This window comes from Myotis yumanensis, unplaced genomic scaffold, assembly GCF_028538775.1.
Source record: "Myotis yumanensis isolate MYYU_CA2020_CCGP unplaced genomic scaffold, mMyoYum1.0.hap1 SCAF_6, whole genome shotgun sequence".
Lineage (NCBI taxonomy): Eukaryota > Metazoa > Chordata > Mammalia > Chiroptera > Vespertilionidae > Myotis > Myotis yumanensis.
In genome coordinates, this window is record NW_027223757.1 from 25810877 (window position 1) to 25825312 (window position 14436).

The window sequence follows — 14436 nt, forward strand, 5'->3', positions numbered from 1 at the left end:
CTTGCTCCAGATTTTCACTACAAGATCCAAAAGGAGGCAGCCGCTGGGCGCTGGCTCTCCGCCACCTTCCCAAGGTAAAGCCCTTGGCTGTGGCCGCGTCTTCTGCTTGGGGACATCACAGGCACTGCGCCCGGGCTGGGTTAGTTCCCCCTGCAGCCTAGGACGATCCCACGCAGCGTTGAGATAACCTTGGAGAACCTTGGAATTCTCCAAGATTGAAGTGGCGCTGGGGAGAAGCTAACCGGTCTCTGAGCAGGGGCAGGTCTGAGTTGCGCTGTGGCAAGTAAGCCCTAACCTTCCCGCAGCACTCACTGGGGATAGAAATAAAGTCAAGTTATGCGGCCCCGTGGAAAACACTGATTTTCTTAGGACTCCAAAGTGGTTACAGCATCGAACTCCCTCCATCTGCCAGTTCTCACCCTCTTGCCTACCATGGAGTCCAAAATGTGGGGGTGGGGCGGTAGAGAGGGGGTCCCCGCCCCCCGCCCCCTGCCCCCCCATCCCAAATGAGTACCCTGGGGGAGGTGAGCATTTACTTGTCACAGCCCAATCCTAACCTGGTCCAATGCAGAGATTGTTTTGTTTCTCCCTGGAGCCACTTCAGTCTTTTGGAAAATTATGAAGCTGCTCAGGTTCTCCGAGGTCACGGGTGGGTAGCCCAGTGCCCTGCCTGGGAGGGTAGTGAAGGAGAAATAGAATCTACAGCGAATACGGTGCGTGGGTATAATTGTATAGCTCTGAGTTCATATGCTAAGATTTGAGAACTAGGACACATAATTAAACCGTGGAAGAAATATTTATCTTTTTAAAGCACTTACCCTGTGCTTATTAACAAATCTCGCCATAAGCATCAGAACAGAATCTCCAGACCTCATTTGTATTAGAGTTAGCACCACCCACCTTGTTTTCAGGCCCATCCCGACATTGGTGCACCTCAGGAACCTCAAAAATCACACTCTAAAAACTATTTCAGTGAGAGCAAGTAGGGTTAGAAATTTGAAAGTTTTAGAGCAACATAATTGGTTACTCTTCCTGAATAAATTTAGATAGGACAGTTGCTTCTCGTTATAGCTTTAATTTTACAGCTTTAAATTGAGCAAATCAGCATTTGATTATGTCCAGTTTGGGCTCACAGGCGTGACATTTCCTATCTCCTCCTGTGCTACCCAAAAACACAAATTTCCTCAAAACGTGCTATTGCTTTCATTACGTGTGTGCATTTAATAAAAATGATATACTGGTTTATGCTCAAAATAAGCCATGCCTTGAATAGGACATTTTATTTAACTGGAATAGTCTTTAATTTCTGTTTTTTACTAATCACATGCACTTTTCTTTTACTCTGTTTTTTCCCCCCTGCGATCTTTAGAACCAGATTACTTCTTGGGAAGCATATTTAAGGGATTAATTTTTTTTTTCTCCACCCCTAGTAGTTTATTTCTTCTTCATGCTTCAGGAGGAAGACTTGCTAATAGATTTTTCCCCAATGCATAGAATCTAAAAGTTTCTTAAGGAAGAAATGTCAGGTACATATCTGTAAAGGTATTAGAAGATATTGACTACTACCATATAGTAAGCATAATTCAGTCAGTGTTCTTGCCGCAGAGTGAATTCTCATCTCAAGTACCCTCAAATACTTCCCTTTCTTCCAATTCACTAATGTCATGAAAGAATAATCTGTCAGACCTACCTAATACTTCAATTCTAACCTGATTTTACCATATAACTCATTTAACATAATGATGAAAATTTTACTAATAAGAACATCACATAAGTTGATAAATTACCACTGTGGCGACATAGTTGTCAAATCCTAATAATCAGTGAAGGAATTTTTCTTAGCTAGTAACTTGCTTTTCAGTCCTGGAATTTGGAAAATTGATAAAATGTGAATAATTATTCAATTACTCATCAGATACTCATCAAATGCCTACTCATGGGCAGGTGTTAGGTGGGAGGCAGCTTCTAAATGACTCCCTGTGGCCTTAGCTGGTTTGGCTCAGTGGATAGAGCATTGGCCTGTGGACTGAAGGGTCCTGGGTTTGATTCCAGTCAAGGGCACATGCCTGGGTTGCGGGCTTGATCCTCAGTATGGGACGTGCAGGAGGCAGCCGATCAATGATTCTTTCTCATCATTGATGTTTCTAACTATCCCTCTCTCTTCCTCTCTAAAATCAATAAAAACATTAATCCTATATAATAAAAGGCTAATATGCAAATCGACCAAATGGTGGAACGACCAGTCGCTATGATGCATACTGACCACCAGAGGCCAGACGCTCAATGCTCAGTCAGAACCCCTGAGCCAGGCTCACAACTGGGGAGGGCAGCAGCCGTGGTGGGAGTCTCTCCTGCCTCCACAGCAGCACTAAGAATGTCTGACTGCCCTGGGGAGCAGGCCTAAGGCATCATTCGGACATCCCCCGAGGGCATGAATTTTGTGCACCAGGCCTCTAGCGTAAAATGACTCCCAATGATCCCAACTTCCTGGTGTCCATGCCCTTGTGAGTCCTTCCCTTGTGGGTCGGACCTGCTTCTAATGCAGGAGAGCCAAAGTTTTCTGTAAAGGGCCAGGCAGCATGTATTTTTGGCTTTGTGGGCCATATGGTCTCTCTTCCAATCACTCAACTATGCTGGTGTAGTTATATTAGCTGTGTTCCAATAAAAATTTATTTACAAAAATGAGTGGCAGGCAATTATGGCCTGCTGACCATATTTGCTGATCTCTGTTCTGACTAATCAAAAGTGATGTAATCACTCCTGAGACTATGCTACACAAAGACTCTGGCTTCCATCTTGCCTACCCTCTCTTGCTCTTTCACTTGCTCACTTGGCCAGATACCATTTGTGAGCTAACCTATGGAGAAGCCTCCATGGGAGGGGAGCCTCCAGCCAACAGCCAGCAAGGAACTGAGGTCCTTGTTCCAAAAACCACTTTCATGAGCCTGGAAGTAGATCATTCTCCCATCTGGCTTTGGGATGACTTCAGCCCCAGCTGACACTTGGAGCATGAGAGATCCTGGCCAGGGGATCCAGTTAAGCCATGCCTGACTCCTGACAAAACTGAGATAATAATGTTTGTTTTTTGAAGCCACTAAGTATTGGAACTATTTGTTACACAGCATTAGATTTGTCACACACAAGATAACCAATACAATTTTCTCCTCTTGGAAATATTAAATATTAAAGTTTCCAAAACATCCTACAAAATGAGATATGTTTAATTTTGTTCAATCAAGTCTTTCTCAAGCATATTGAACCATGGATCCTGTTTTTCCTGGGAAACACCTATTAATATCTTATAGAGCTATTTGGAGAAATATAAAATGCTTGAATATGAAAAGAAATCATTCCATTTAAAGAAGTAGTGATTGTCAGCATTCCATTTCTCCCTGGGTTGAGAGTCAGCAAAGTTGATATCTTAGAGAATAAACATAATCCTGTGGGAATTTATCTCTGTCCATATCTACATTAATAATATCTATATATATACATGATGTAGTGTACACCAGCAATGTTTGGCTCAGTAAGCCGTTAACATGAGGATAATAACTCTGAGAACTGGCTACATAAAATTCCCTAGTTTGGGCTCTTGGAGGGATTTCACATAACAACAGCTGGGCATCTGATGAAGCTAAGGGTTTGTTTTGATTTAATGTTGATTCAGAAGTAGATATTCCCACATTGCCATGAGGTTTTCCTCTGAACCACACATTATTACCCTATCGTTCAACAAAACACATCACTGCCTTGATTTACACATGAGGAAACGGAGGCTCAGAGACTAAATTACTTGTAAAGCTTCAATTGGGGGGGGAGGAGTTAGAGTAGGGACACAAATTTGGTGCTGTCATACTGCTCTTACAATATTTCTAAAATTGTTCCTACTATGGTATATGCATTTCCAATATATTCATCTTCAAAATGTGCTTCTATCTTATTGAAACGTAGTAAGAGTAGAGGCACTGCAAATGTTTGTCTTAGGCTTGAAATCTTCTGGCTCTCCAATAAAATTTTCTCAGCGACTCCAGGCCCCATTGTTCTCTGCTTCTTGGAATTTATAGCAACAGATGGTTGCTTAGAAACATAGACATTTCTGATGCTTGAATCCCAGCTAGAATTTCACTGACAAGTGGTCAGTGAATTTGTGTTTTAATATCTTCAATAATGGACATAACCTCCTGAGACAGCTAAAGCTGCTGAAGTAGTTGTTTTCCCACTTAGATTGATCCAAAATCTGTTTCTCTGACATCATCCATTGTTTCTAATTTTGTCTTCTGGGGATTTACAAACCATATGAAATTGATTATATATATAAAAAAGCCTTCAGATAATTGGTGTGTGTGTGTGTGTGTGTGTGTGTGTGTGTGTGTGTGTGAGAGAGAGAGAGAGAGAGAGAGAGAGAAAGGGGTCCTATTTTTTTTTTTTTTAAAAAAACAGATACTCTGTTTTCTATAAATGTAAGAATCCATCTCTTCCTCTTTGATTCATCATCTTACCAGTGTCTGTCTCCATACTAATACCATGTCATCCTATTACTCTAGCTTTACATTGAGTCTTGATATCTGGAAACACATCTCCCCTCCTTGTTCTTCCAGACTGTCTTGATTATTTTTGGCCCTTTAAACTTCATAAATATTTTAGAATCAGCTTTTCACTCACACACACACACCCCACAATATTTCTTGGGATTTTAAACATCGAGGTTGCATTGAATCTGTAGATCATTTTGAAGAGAATTAAACTCTTCATTCTTCCGAGTCTCTAATTCATGAATAAAATATTCCTCTCCAGTTATTTAGGTCTTTGAAAATGTTTTTCAATAAAGTGTTATAATTTTCTTCGTAAAGTTTGTACTTTCATTTTTTTAGGTACATCATAATGTTTAATGGTATCATTTCTAAAACACCTTGGTTGAAAGAGAAGACATAGAAAAATATGCAACTCATAAGTGTAGAACTCAACGAAGGCCAAAATGACTGACATGGGCTCCCACCACTAGATGGGTACCAGCACCTCAGATTCTCCTTTCACGTCCCTCCCTGTCTTTACCCTCTTTTTCCTCCCCAAAGGTAACGCCATCCTGACTTCTAACACTATAGTGTAGAACTCTGTATGAATGAAACCATAGAAAATGTGCTATTTTGTTTTCAGCTTCTTTTGTTTAATGTCTTACGTATGTCAGCCCTACATATTTTTGTGTGTAGCAGCATCCGGTTACATGAATATATGACAACATGGTTATCCATTCAACTGTAGATGGGTGCCTGGGCTTTTTCCAGCTTGGAGCTCTCTGATGCAGCTGGGAATATTGTGGATATAACTGGTCCACATGTTCATGTTTTTCTGTTGGGTCAAATGTATGCACATGTTCAACTTTAGGAAACAACGCCAAGCAGTTTTTCGAAGAGCTGATATCACACCAGCTGTATGTGAGAGTCCTGGCTGCACACCAACACATGGATAACAAACCACCCTGACATTTAGTAGCTTGAAACAGGAACCTAAGAAGAGGTCATGAAAGTTAAATGAGGTTGTAAGGTGGGACCTTAATCCAATAGGACTTTTAAAGAGAAGAAGAGACAATAGGTCTCTGTCTCTGTCTCTCCCCTCCCCTCCCCTGTGTGTGCACAGAAGCAAGGCCTTATGAGACTACAGTGAGGAGATGGCCATTTGAAAGCCAGGAAGAGTGGTCTCACCAGAAACCAGCCCTGGTAGCACCTTGATCTTGGACGTCTAGCTTTCAGAACGGAAAAAAAATAAAGCCACCCAGTCTATGGTACTTGTTATGGCAGCCCTAGTAGACTAAAACAGTACTCCACTAAGCTGTGCCTAGACTCCTGACCCATAGAAACATTGAGTTTTAGGTAATTTGTTATATAACAATGGAAAACTAATATGTTAGCCTATTTTTTCCCCTCTACATTCTGTTTGACTTGTGTCCTCAAAAGATAGGCAGGTGGAGTGCTGTCTTTGTGCCCTTCTTGCTTTCCGGGGTGCGGGTAGGGTGTGTGTGGGTGGGGGAGTCAAGTCCACATCCCTGTCTGATACAGAATCACTCCAATTTCGGAGTCATTTCCCAGCAAAGGGAAAAACAACTGGCTTAGATTCACATTTGGGTGAAATCAGAGGAGGACAGAATAAGTTACAATCACTTGGAGTACATGAACTTCCTGTGTATATTTGTATGGATTCTCTTCCATGGATATATATGTCCATGCATTGTTGTAATTGTGTAATTCCTATAAGGATAATATTAATATACTGGATGTTTCTAGGTGATCTTAATGAAACATTTTTTGAAAGGAACCTATAGTGTCTAGGACTGGAGGAAAACAATTTGCGGGGATGTCAGCTGGGGATTCTTCCAGGAAAACCCTGGAAATGGAGAGCTTCCACACGCGATTCAGTGCCTGGACACCATGTAGCAACAAGGCATTAAACAAACAGGTGAGTTATACACTCTAGAATAGAACAAGTTTAATTTGTAAGGCTCATTTTACTATGACATTTTGGGTCTCATGTTGCCATATATTTTCTAAAAATACCCCTAAAGGATTTAGTTTTTGAGTCACTTTGAATAAAAATCAACCTACATTTGTCTCACCCTAGTCCCCAACTCCTACCTTATGGAAGGCTCCAGATCTGTTTCCCTTTCCTCTATACCTCCAGGGACAAAACAGAAACCTCCAGAACACACACTGTTTACAGTGACAGGAAAGAGAAAAGCGAGGTGCTTTTGGTGTGGAGTGTTAACATTCCAGGGTGGGCAAAAGTAGGTTTGCAGCCCTGGTCAGGTGGCTCAGTTGGTTGGAGCATCTTCCCGTGCACCAGGAAGGCTGTGGGTCCTGTTCCCGTCAGGGCACATACTTAGGTTGCAGGTTGGATTCCCAGTTGGGGTTTGTCTGGGAGGCAACTGATCGATGTTTCTCTCTTACGTGGATGTTTCTCTTTCTCAAATCAATAGAAACATATCCTTGGGTAAGGATTAAAAAAAAAAGTGGGTTTACAATTGTGAGTATGTGAAACAGAGTTTATTCTTGTATTATTTATTTGTATTATTAATATTAGTTATTTCATATCCTTATTTATTTATGATTTATCTTTTAGGTAATAATGGCTGGCAATTTAAGCCGCCCTTCGATATTTCTCTATTTCTTTAATCCGCTCTTCCCTCCTGTGCCAGCTGTGTGGCCTGATGGCCTGGGGATGTCCCCTCTGAAAGATAGCGCAGGAAGTAGTCCTTGAACGGCTCTGTCAGACCTTGATGCGGAAGGCTGGCTGGGCCTTCAGAGCTCGTGCGTGGTTCAGGCCCGCTCACAAGGGAGGGAGACCACACGAGCTGGGACCAAGGCCTGACTGAGTAATACATCAGCGAGTGTGTCTATGTCATCTGAGCAAAGCTGGGCTGACACCCAGGTTTGGGGGGGATGCTGGTTCTTGGTGTATGTCCTCCCGGAGACACGTCTAACAATGGCTATTTAGCAATATTTATTAACTTTCATTTTGGTGGGTGCCATGAAGCTATAGGACTGTGGGTTAGTAAAAATCATACCTACTTCAAATGGCCTCGTTTTCACAGTTCAACAAGGGTAGGTAGCCTGCTTGTGCTTTCAAGATGAAATATTTGGAATCTGTTTCCCCAGGCTATATCAGCCAAGGCAGAAACAAGAGCCAGGATTCCTTACCTCTCTGTGTTGAAAGAGGCCTCCATGGGCCCCTCTGTAATTATATCTCCCACCAGCACATCCAGCAAGCCTGGGCTTGTCTGTGCCCCGGGATACAAGCAGGTGAAGCTGGAGGAAGAGACCTCCACTACGCATGTGCTCTGTGAACTGTAAACTGCTGTGCAAATATGAGCTGTGAGGTGGTTAACTCGTTTAGCAACTAAGAATATATTAAACTACACAGAAAAATGTCATTCCCTCTCCCCTTACAGCTCTTTCAGGAAAGAGTTGCTCTTATAAGTCATTGGTTTGACCTCTGGACTACCAAGCAACGTCAAGAATTCTTATTCACGATACTTTTACGCTGCACTAAATCACAACTAAGGTAAATGTAGCTGATTGATGTAGTTATTGTTGGTTCTTAATGAAAACAAAATGTTTATATAACCTTTAAGGGTTTTTTCTCCTAGAAAAAAAAAACAAAGCCATTGGTATTTTGACGTTTGAAGGTTTATAAACACGCTTCTGCTGCTGATTCCTTGAGAGCGACATGGAACCTCTGGGGCTTTAACATCTTCATATCACAGGGGAATTTTTAGTTTTTCAAAAACTTGTCAATAGCCTCAGCCGGTGAATGTTTAACACCCCCCTCGTATATTAAGTCCCCTTGGGAACTATCAGATGACGAGATACATCAAGTAGCTACCTGGTACATAGGTAGACACTCCATAAGTATTTGTTACCTGAATGGTTGTATCTGAAACATATCTGAGCAGTAACCATGGCAGCAACACATAGGAACATGGGCAAGACTTGCACAGCAGTGGTCACTGATGACCAGTGTGTCCTTGTTCTCGTTTGTACCCTTCTCTCCTACTATGTCTACAATCTCCTTTGAAATCCTGCAGCAAAGACGGTGTGCTATTTGAAGGTCTTAGTTGAAATACCAGGGGTTGCTCATATTCTGATCAGGAATTAATACTCCGGAGGTAGTTAGCTAACATTGTACTGGAAAGGTCACCGCCTCAGTCATTACCACATGTTTTACTAATTAACATAGCAAATATCTGGCATTAGTTATTATCAGAGCAACTAGCGGCTGGTTAACATGCCAGATGAGTGTTAGGAATGGAGTGTCTCTGGTGAAATTAAAGATGTGGGACAGACCGGAATATTCTAGGGAGCCCTGCAGTGTGCTTGGGCATGGTTGAAGAATCCAGCCGCGCTGGTAGAGAAAGGATGGTTTCTCGGGTTTCATCCCCAAACAAACAGCCTTATCAGTCTGGGGATTTCTGGGAGTCTGAGGTCAAGCACGAGGGTAATGACAGACTTCTGTTTCTGGAATGTGAACTGCTTCTCGTCCTTTCTCATCTGAGTGAACCTTTCACCCAGAGGACAGAGCGCCGGGACTTCAGCCTACAGGAGAGGCCGGCTTGGACTTATTCACCCAGGTTTGCTTCGTAAACCTCTAAGTATGGCATCACTCGGTGTGAGTGGCTTTCCCTACAACCTGGTGGGAAGGTTGGGGGGACTTTGAACCCCTTAGGTAGCCACTGAAAAGTACTGGAGACTTGTGCAAGACCAAATTGGCTTTTCCAGTTTGCAATACCCGCCTCCCACTTTTTCCTGCCCATCTATTATGCTCAGCCATTTCCTCTCTCCTACCCACTCGCTCACCTTCTCTGTTGCCAGCTTTCTCCTGCATCCTGGGCACATAGTGGATTGTTAATCGACTGTCCCTGATGAAGCCACACTGTCACTGGAGGGTGACACCTTCTTGGTTGTGTTTAAAGAAGCTGCAAAAACAAGCCACAGAGAAACAGCTCTCCAGTCAGTGCTGAAAAATCAGGGAAGGGAACTTTTTATGGCAGTCATTGGCCAGGTTTGCTTCTACTCCAGCTTGACAGCTTTCAAGATAAGAAAATTATAGGCCAAACCCCATATCCATATTGCTTTGTGGTGTTGTCTCATGTATCATAGACCAAGCAATTTTAGTTATAACCACTAGAGGTCACTAGAGAACTTCTGGTATATTTTGAGGCTTATTAACATTAGGCCTGACATTTTGTCACTGGAAATTGCATCCTTTGTCTGGTACCTGAATTCTTCTTTCTATGGGACAAGGATATGGGGCTAATCTATTCAGGAAGATTACTTTTCTTTGTTTCCTAGCAGCTGTGTTTCTGCAGGGCTCTGTTTGTATTTCATCATTCCACAAATCTGTTATTACATACTCTGGGCTGCTGATTTTAGGGGAAGTTGTATGTCAATTTCTGGTCTCTATATTTGGCATCCTGAATCCATCTTTAATTGGTAGTGGTGGTTTTTCTTGTTTAACATCAATCAGTTCACTCTCCAAAGTCTGGATTCAGTCTTTCTTGTACCACTTCCTCCCCATTTCTTTCAGCTAGCCATTTCTTCTCTCCTACCAGCATCTGCAGATCCCATGGGTTCATAGTGTTATCCAACCTGAGTGGTGCTAAATTTTAATTAAATCTTAAAAGCCTAACTCATTTTATTTTTTAAAGTTAGAGCAATCACCTTTCTTTGAAGCATCTTTATTGAGAGATAATTCACATACAACAAAATGTATCTATTTAAAGCAGCCGTGGGCAAACTACGGCCCTCGGGCCGGATCCGGCCCGTTTGAAATGAATAAAACTAAAAAAAAAAAGACCGTACCCTTTTATGTAATGATGTTTACTTTGAATTTATATTAGTTCACACAAACACTCCATCCATGCTTTTGTTCCGGCCCTCCGGTCCAGTTTAAGAACCTATTGTGGCCCTCGAGTCAAAAAGTTTGCCCACCCCTGATTTAAAGGGTATAGATCAACGGTTTTAGTAAGTTCGGAGAGTTGTGCAACCATTACCACAACTGAAGTTTAGAACGTTTTCGTCACCCCAAAAAGAAACCCCATACCCATTAGCAGTCACTCCTTATCCCCACCTCCCAGCACTGGGAAACCACTAATCTACTTTCTGTTTCTATAAATTCGTCTTTTCTGGGCTTTTCATATAAATGGGATCATACACTTTGTGACTACTACTTTCAAGTATTACAACATTCTTACCATTCACCCATTTTGTAGTATATATCAGCGCTTCTTTCCTTTTTTATTGCCAAATAATATTCCATTGTATTGATATGCTATATTTTATTTACCCATTATCAGCTGATGGACATTTGGGTTGTTTATGCATTTTGGCTACTGCGAATAACGCTGCTATAAACATTAGTGTACAGGTTTTTCTATATGGATGTGTGTATTTCTTTGAGGTATATACCTAGGAATGGAATTGCTGGGTCAAATGGTGGCAGGGCAATTGACTTTTAACTATTAAGCATTTCTTTTGAATCACATTTATTCCTATAGTCCTTGTTCCTTGGTAACTGTGAATAAGCCTGTGGATAAACAGGAGAATTTAGCATTTTTTATAAATAAGCCAAGCTATACTTATTCAAATTACCTTGTTATCAAGGCAGAGAAGCCAAGCTTTAGGTGTCTTGTAATTCCTGAATAAAATTTTTTAATTGTTGGCAGTGTTACAGATGTTCCCCATTCCCCCACTTTGCCTCCCTTCATTCAGCCCCACCCCATCCCAGAGCTTCCCCACACTATTGTCTGTGTCCTTAGGTTATGCATAATATTGTTTTAATTCAGGCAGTTATAGCTATAACGCGTAAACAAGATATGCAGTATTGGTCAGAAACATGCTATCACCTTTAAAAGTTTCCTTTAAAAGCTTCTTCTTAATCTCTATGAGATGTAGTCAAACATCTAATATTTTTTCTTTCCTAATAAATATTTCATATTGTTATGATTTAAGAAGATTTCTTAAATGGAGTTTTATGATAGTTAAGACATTTTTCAAAGGTTTAGCTTCTGAAATTACCCCCTTGGCAGAGATTCTCTCTCTCACCTCGACTTAAATGTCACCTCTCCCAGGAAGCCTTTCCTGCTCGTTTTTCACCACCAGCAATTTTTACAAACCTCTACCACGGCATTTCCCCAATACATTGTGCATATATGGCCACGTGTCTAATGGTTTCCAGTGGTGTCGTCCCCCTGCCGCTTGACTGGGCTGACCCCTCCTGCCACTCCTTAAAGGAAACGGGGCTGCTATGGCTGTCACACTCGGAGAAACCTAGGAGAAGTTTGCTTCGGTCTCCTAGCCACACTGGTGAGACCGGTTCCAAATTGCCTCTGCTCAGTACCAGGGAACGCCCCACGCGAAGGCCTCTCTGGAGCTGCTCAAACTTGTCGCTTTCCCTGGTGGGTGCGGCCACATTCATGCAAATTCATTCCCCAGAGATGGATGGAATTTCTGTGGGTGTGTGTGTCTCAGGGGAGAGAGGGATAATGATCAGTGACGGGCTCTAATTATTGGTCTCCCTCGGAGCCACTGGAAATGGGGTTGCAGGGCAGAACACCCACCAACCAACATACAGATGAGAGAGCACCCCCCCTCCCATCACCTCCCACTTCAGTACACCGGCCCCTCTTCTAAGCACCCCTGGGAGGGCTCAATGCAGGATGTGTAACTCAGTTGTGAACTGTGAGGGAGTCTTGTATATAAATTTTTCAGAGACAACATACTTCTAGGTTAAGTTTGAATACAGAACAGCTACATCACTGTGAGTTACTGCACACCCATTAGAATATTTCTGTGAGGAGGCAGTGGAGAGGAGAGGAGAGTATTAAGAGACACAATGGGTTTCTGACTATCTAACACAGTCTTGAAATTAGAGTCATCCTGACTCTTCTCTCCCCTCAGCTCGTAGTCTGGACATGTTCCTGTCCTTTCATATAGACCAGGTGGTCATAGGCAATTGTAAGAAATACTGTATGTCAAGCATGTCAAACTCACGGCCCGTGGGCCGCATGCCTCATTTATTTGGCCCATGTTAGCCTTTGAGTTTGACATGCTTGCTATATGGATTAACATTCATTGTTGGGGTGGTTTTTAGGGGTGGATGAAGCTAAGAAAGAAAACCCCTGAGTTTAAAAAAAAAAAAGGAGAAACCCAATTAAAAACCCTAAGCTGTTTAATTGGGTGGGAATGGGGACAGAAGGAGAGCAGATGGCAAACCTGTGCATTGACGTTCTCACTTCCCATTGGGTAAATGATGTCTCTACTTATTAATGTTTCACTTCTCTTTGTAGCACTAAGCACCACCTGGCATTATGTTACATACAGTGCTTGTTGGTTTATTTCCTGTCTACATGTGCATGGGAATGTAAGAACTTCTGGTGACTCTTTCTGTCCCTAGCACTTAGAGCAGTACCAGCTGCAGAGTAGCCACTCAATAAATGCTTATCGAATGAATGAAGATGTTTAAAACACTCCCATTACAACAATAACCAAAAGGTGATCAGAAAAAAATATTTTTCATTTGATAATTTGTAGGAGGAAAACATTTTTAAAGATATGCCAAGTTTTTTTTATAGAGGTGATTACTAATACTTTGCTTCATTCAAAACTTTTCATTATTTAATTAATTCCAGACCTCTATAGAGCAATCCAAAGGAATTGTGCACAACAATACGACCTAAGGGGGCTCCTGCCACACAACTCCACGGGCTGCTATTCCACGCTGTCATCTGTGTGAATGGCACCTCTCGAAGTTCATTGCACAGCTTCCCAAACGCAGCAGCCCAGATAGTACTACCAGCCATTTATAAAGTATATGATATTAGCTTTCAGCTCCACCAAGTATCCTCTTAACCTCTGTGTAAGAGGAGTCAAATTCACAGATAATCAGGGGAAATGGAGACCAGGTTTTAAGAGACTATTTGTCTGTGCTCTGTATTTAAGAATCTCTTTAAGAAATGTCCAGGAGGGTCGCAGCAGAATCAGGTTAGAAGTGTCTGTCCGGGAGACCTGCATGGCCTAGCAAGTCTGAGAAGCAGAAGTAGCATGCCATGGCGCACAGTGAACGTTCAGTGACATGTGCCATTACTCCTCCTACTCTATTATTCTTTTAAAAAAAAACATATTTCATTGATTTTTTACAGAGAGGAAGGGAGAGGGCTAGAGAGTTAGAAACATCAATGAGAGAGAAACATTGGTCAACTGCCTCCTGCACACTCCCTACTGGGGATGTGCCCGCAACCAAGGTACATGCCCTTGACCGGAATTGAACCTGGGACCCTTTAGTCCACAGGCTGACGCTTTATCCACTGAGCCAAACCGGCCAGGGCTCTATTATTCTTTTATTTCATGGTCAGAATGCTTTCAAGTGCAAACAGCAGAAATGGAATTCAAACCATTCAATAAATGTGAATTTACTGACTTAAGATGGGTCTAGCTTCCTGGCCCAGTGGTTGAGTATTGACCCATGAACCAGGAGGTTACCATTCGATTTCCGGTCAGGGCACAGGCCCGGGTTTCAGGCTCGATCCCCAGTAGGGGGTGTGCAGGAGGCAGTTGATCGATGATTCTCTCTCATTATTGATGTTTCTATCACTCTCTCCCTCTCCTTCCTCTCTCTGAAACCAATTTAAAAAAAAAAGATTGGTCTAGCTTTGGGCTGGGCTAGATCCTTGGAATCAAATGATGTTACTAGATCTCTTTCTCTCTGTGTGTCTGTCTTTCCTCCCCCGCCCCTTCTCCTCCTCTCCTCCCTCTTTCTCTCCCTTCTCCCTGCTCTGCTTCCCTATCTGTGTTGTATACAACTAAAAAGATAAGTGCAAGGCCATTAATCAGGAAATTATAAATTAGTAGTAAAGGGTAATAAGAAATAATCCTGGACACCATGTTTAAA

General features: G+C 42.2%; 1 protein-coding gene across 5 annotated transcripts in view; it reads left to right on the forward strand.

Annotated features, from left to right (window-relative positions):
* The window catches only part of ECT2L (epithelial cell transforming 2 like), a 63217-nt gene continuing 48781 nt past the window's right edge, over nucleotides 1-14436 (forward strand). For 4 of the 5 annotated variants that reach the window (XM_070417776.1, XM_070417779.1, XM_070417777.1 and 1 more), the window contains exons 1-3: nucleotides 1-74; nucleotides 6307-6450; nucleotides 7940-8052. In XM_070417776.1, coding sequence (XP_070273877.1) covers nucleotides 6349-6450; nucleotides 7940-8052 — 215 coding nt within the window. In that variant the 5' untranslated portion in view covers nucleotides 1-74; nucleotides 6307-6348. Of the gene's footprint in view, nucleotides 75-6306; nucleotides 6451-7939; nucleotides 8053-14436 lie in introns of those variants that run through there. The other variant, XM_070417780.1, reaches the window with a different exon arrangement.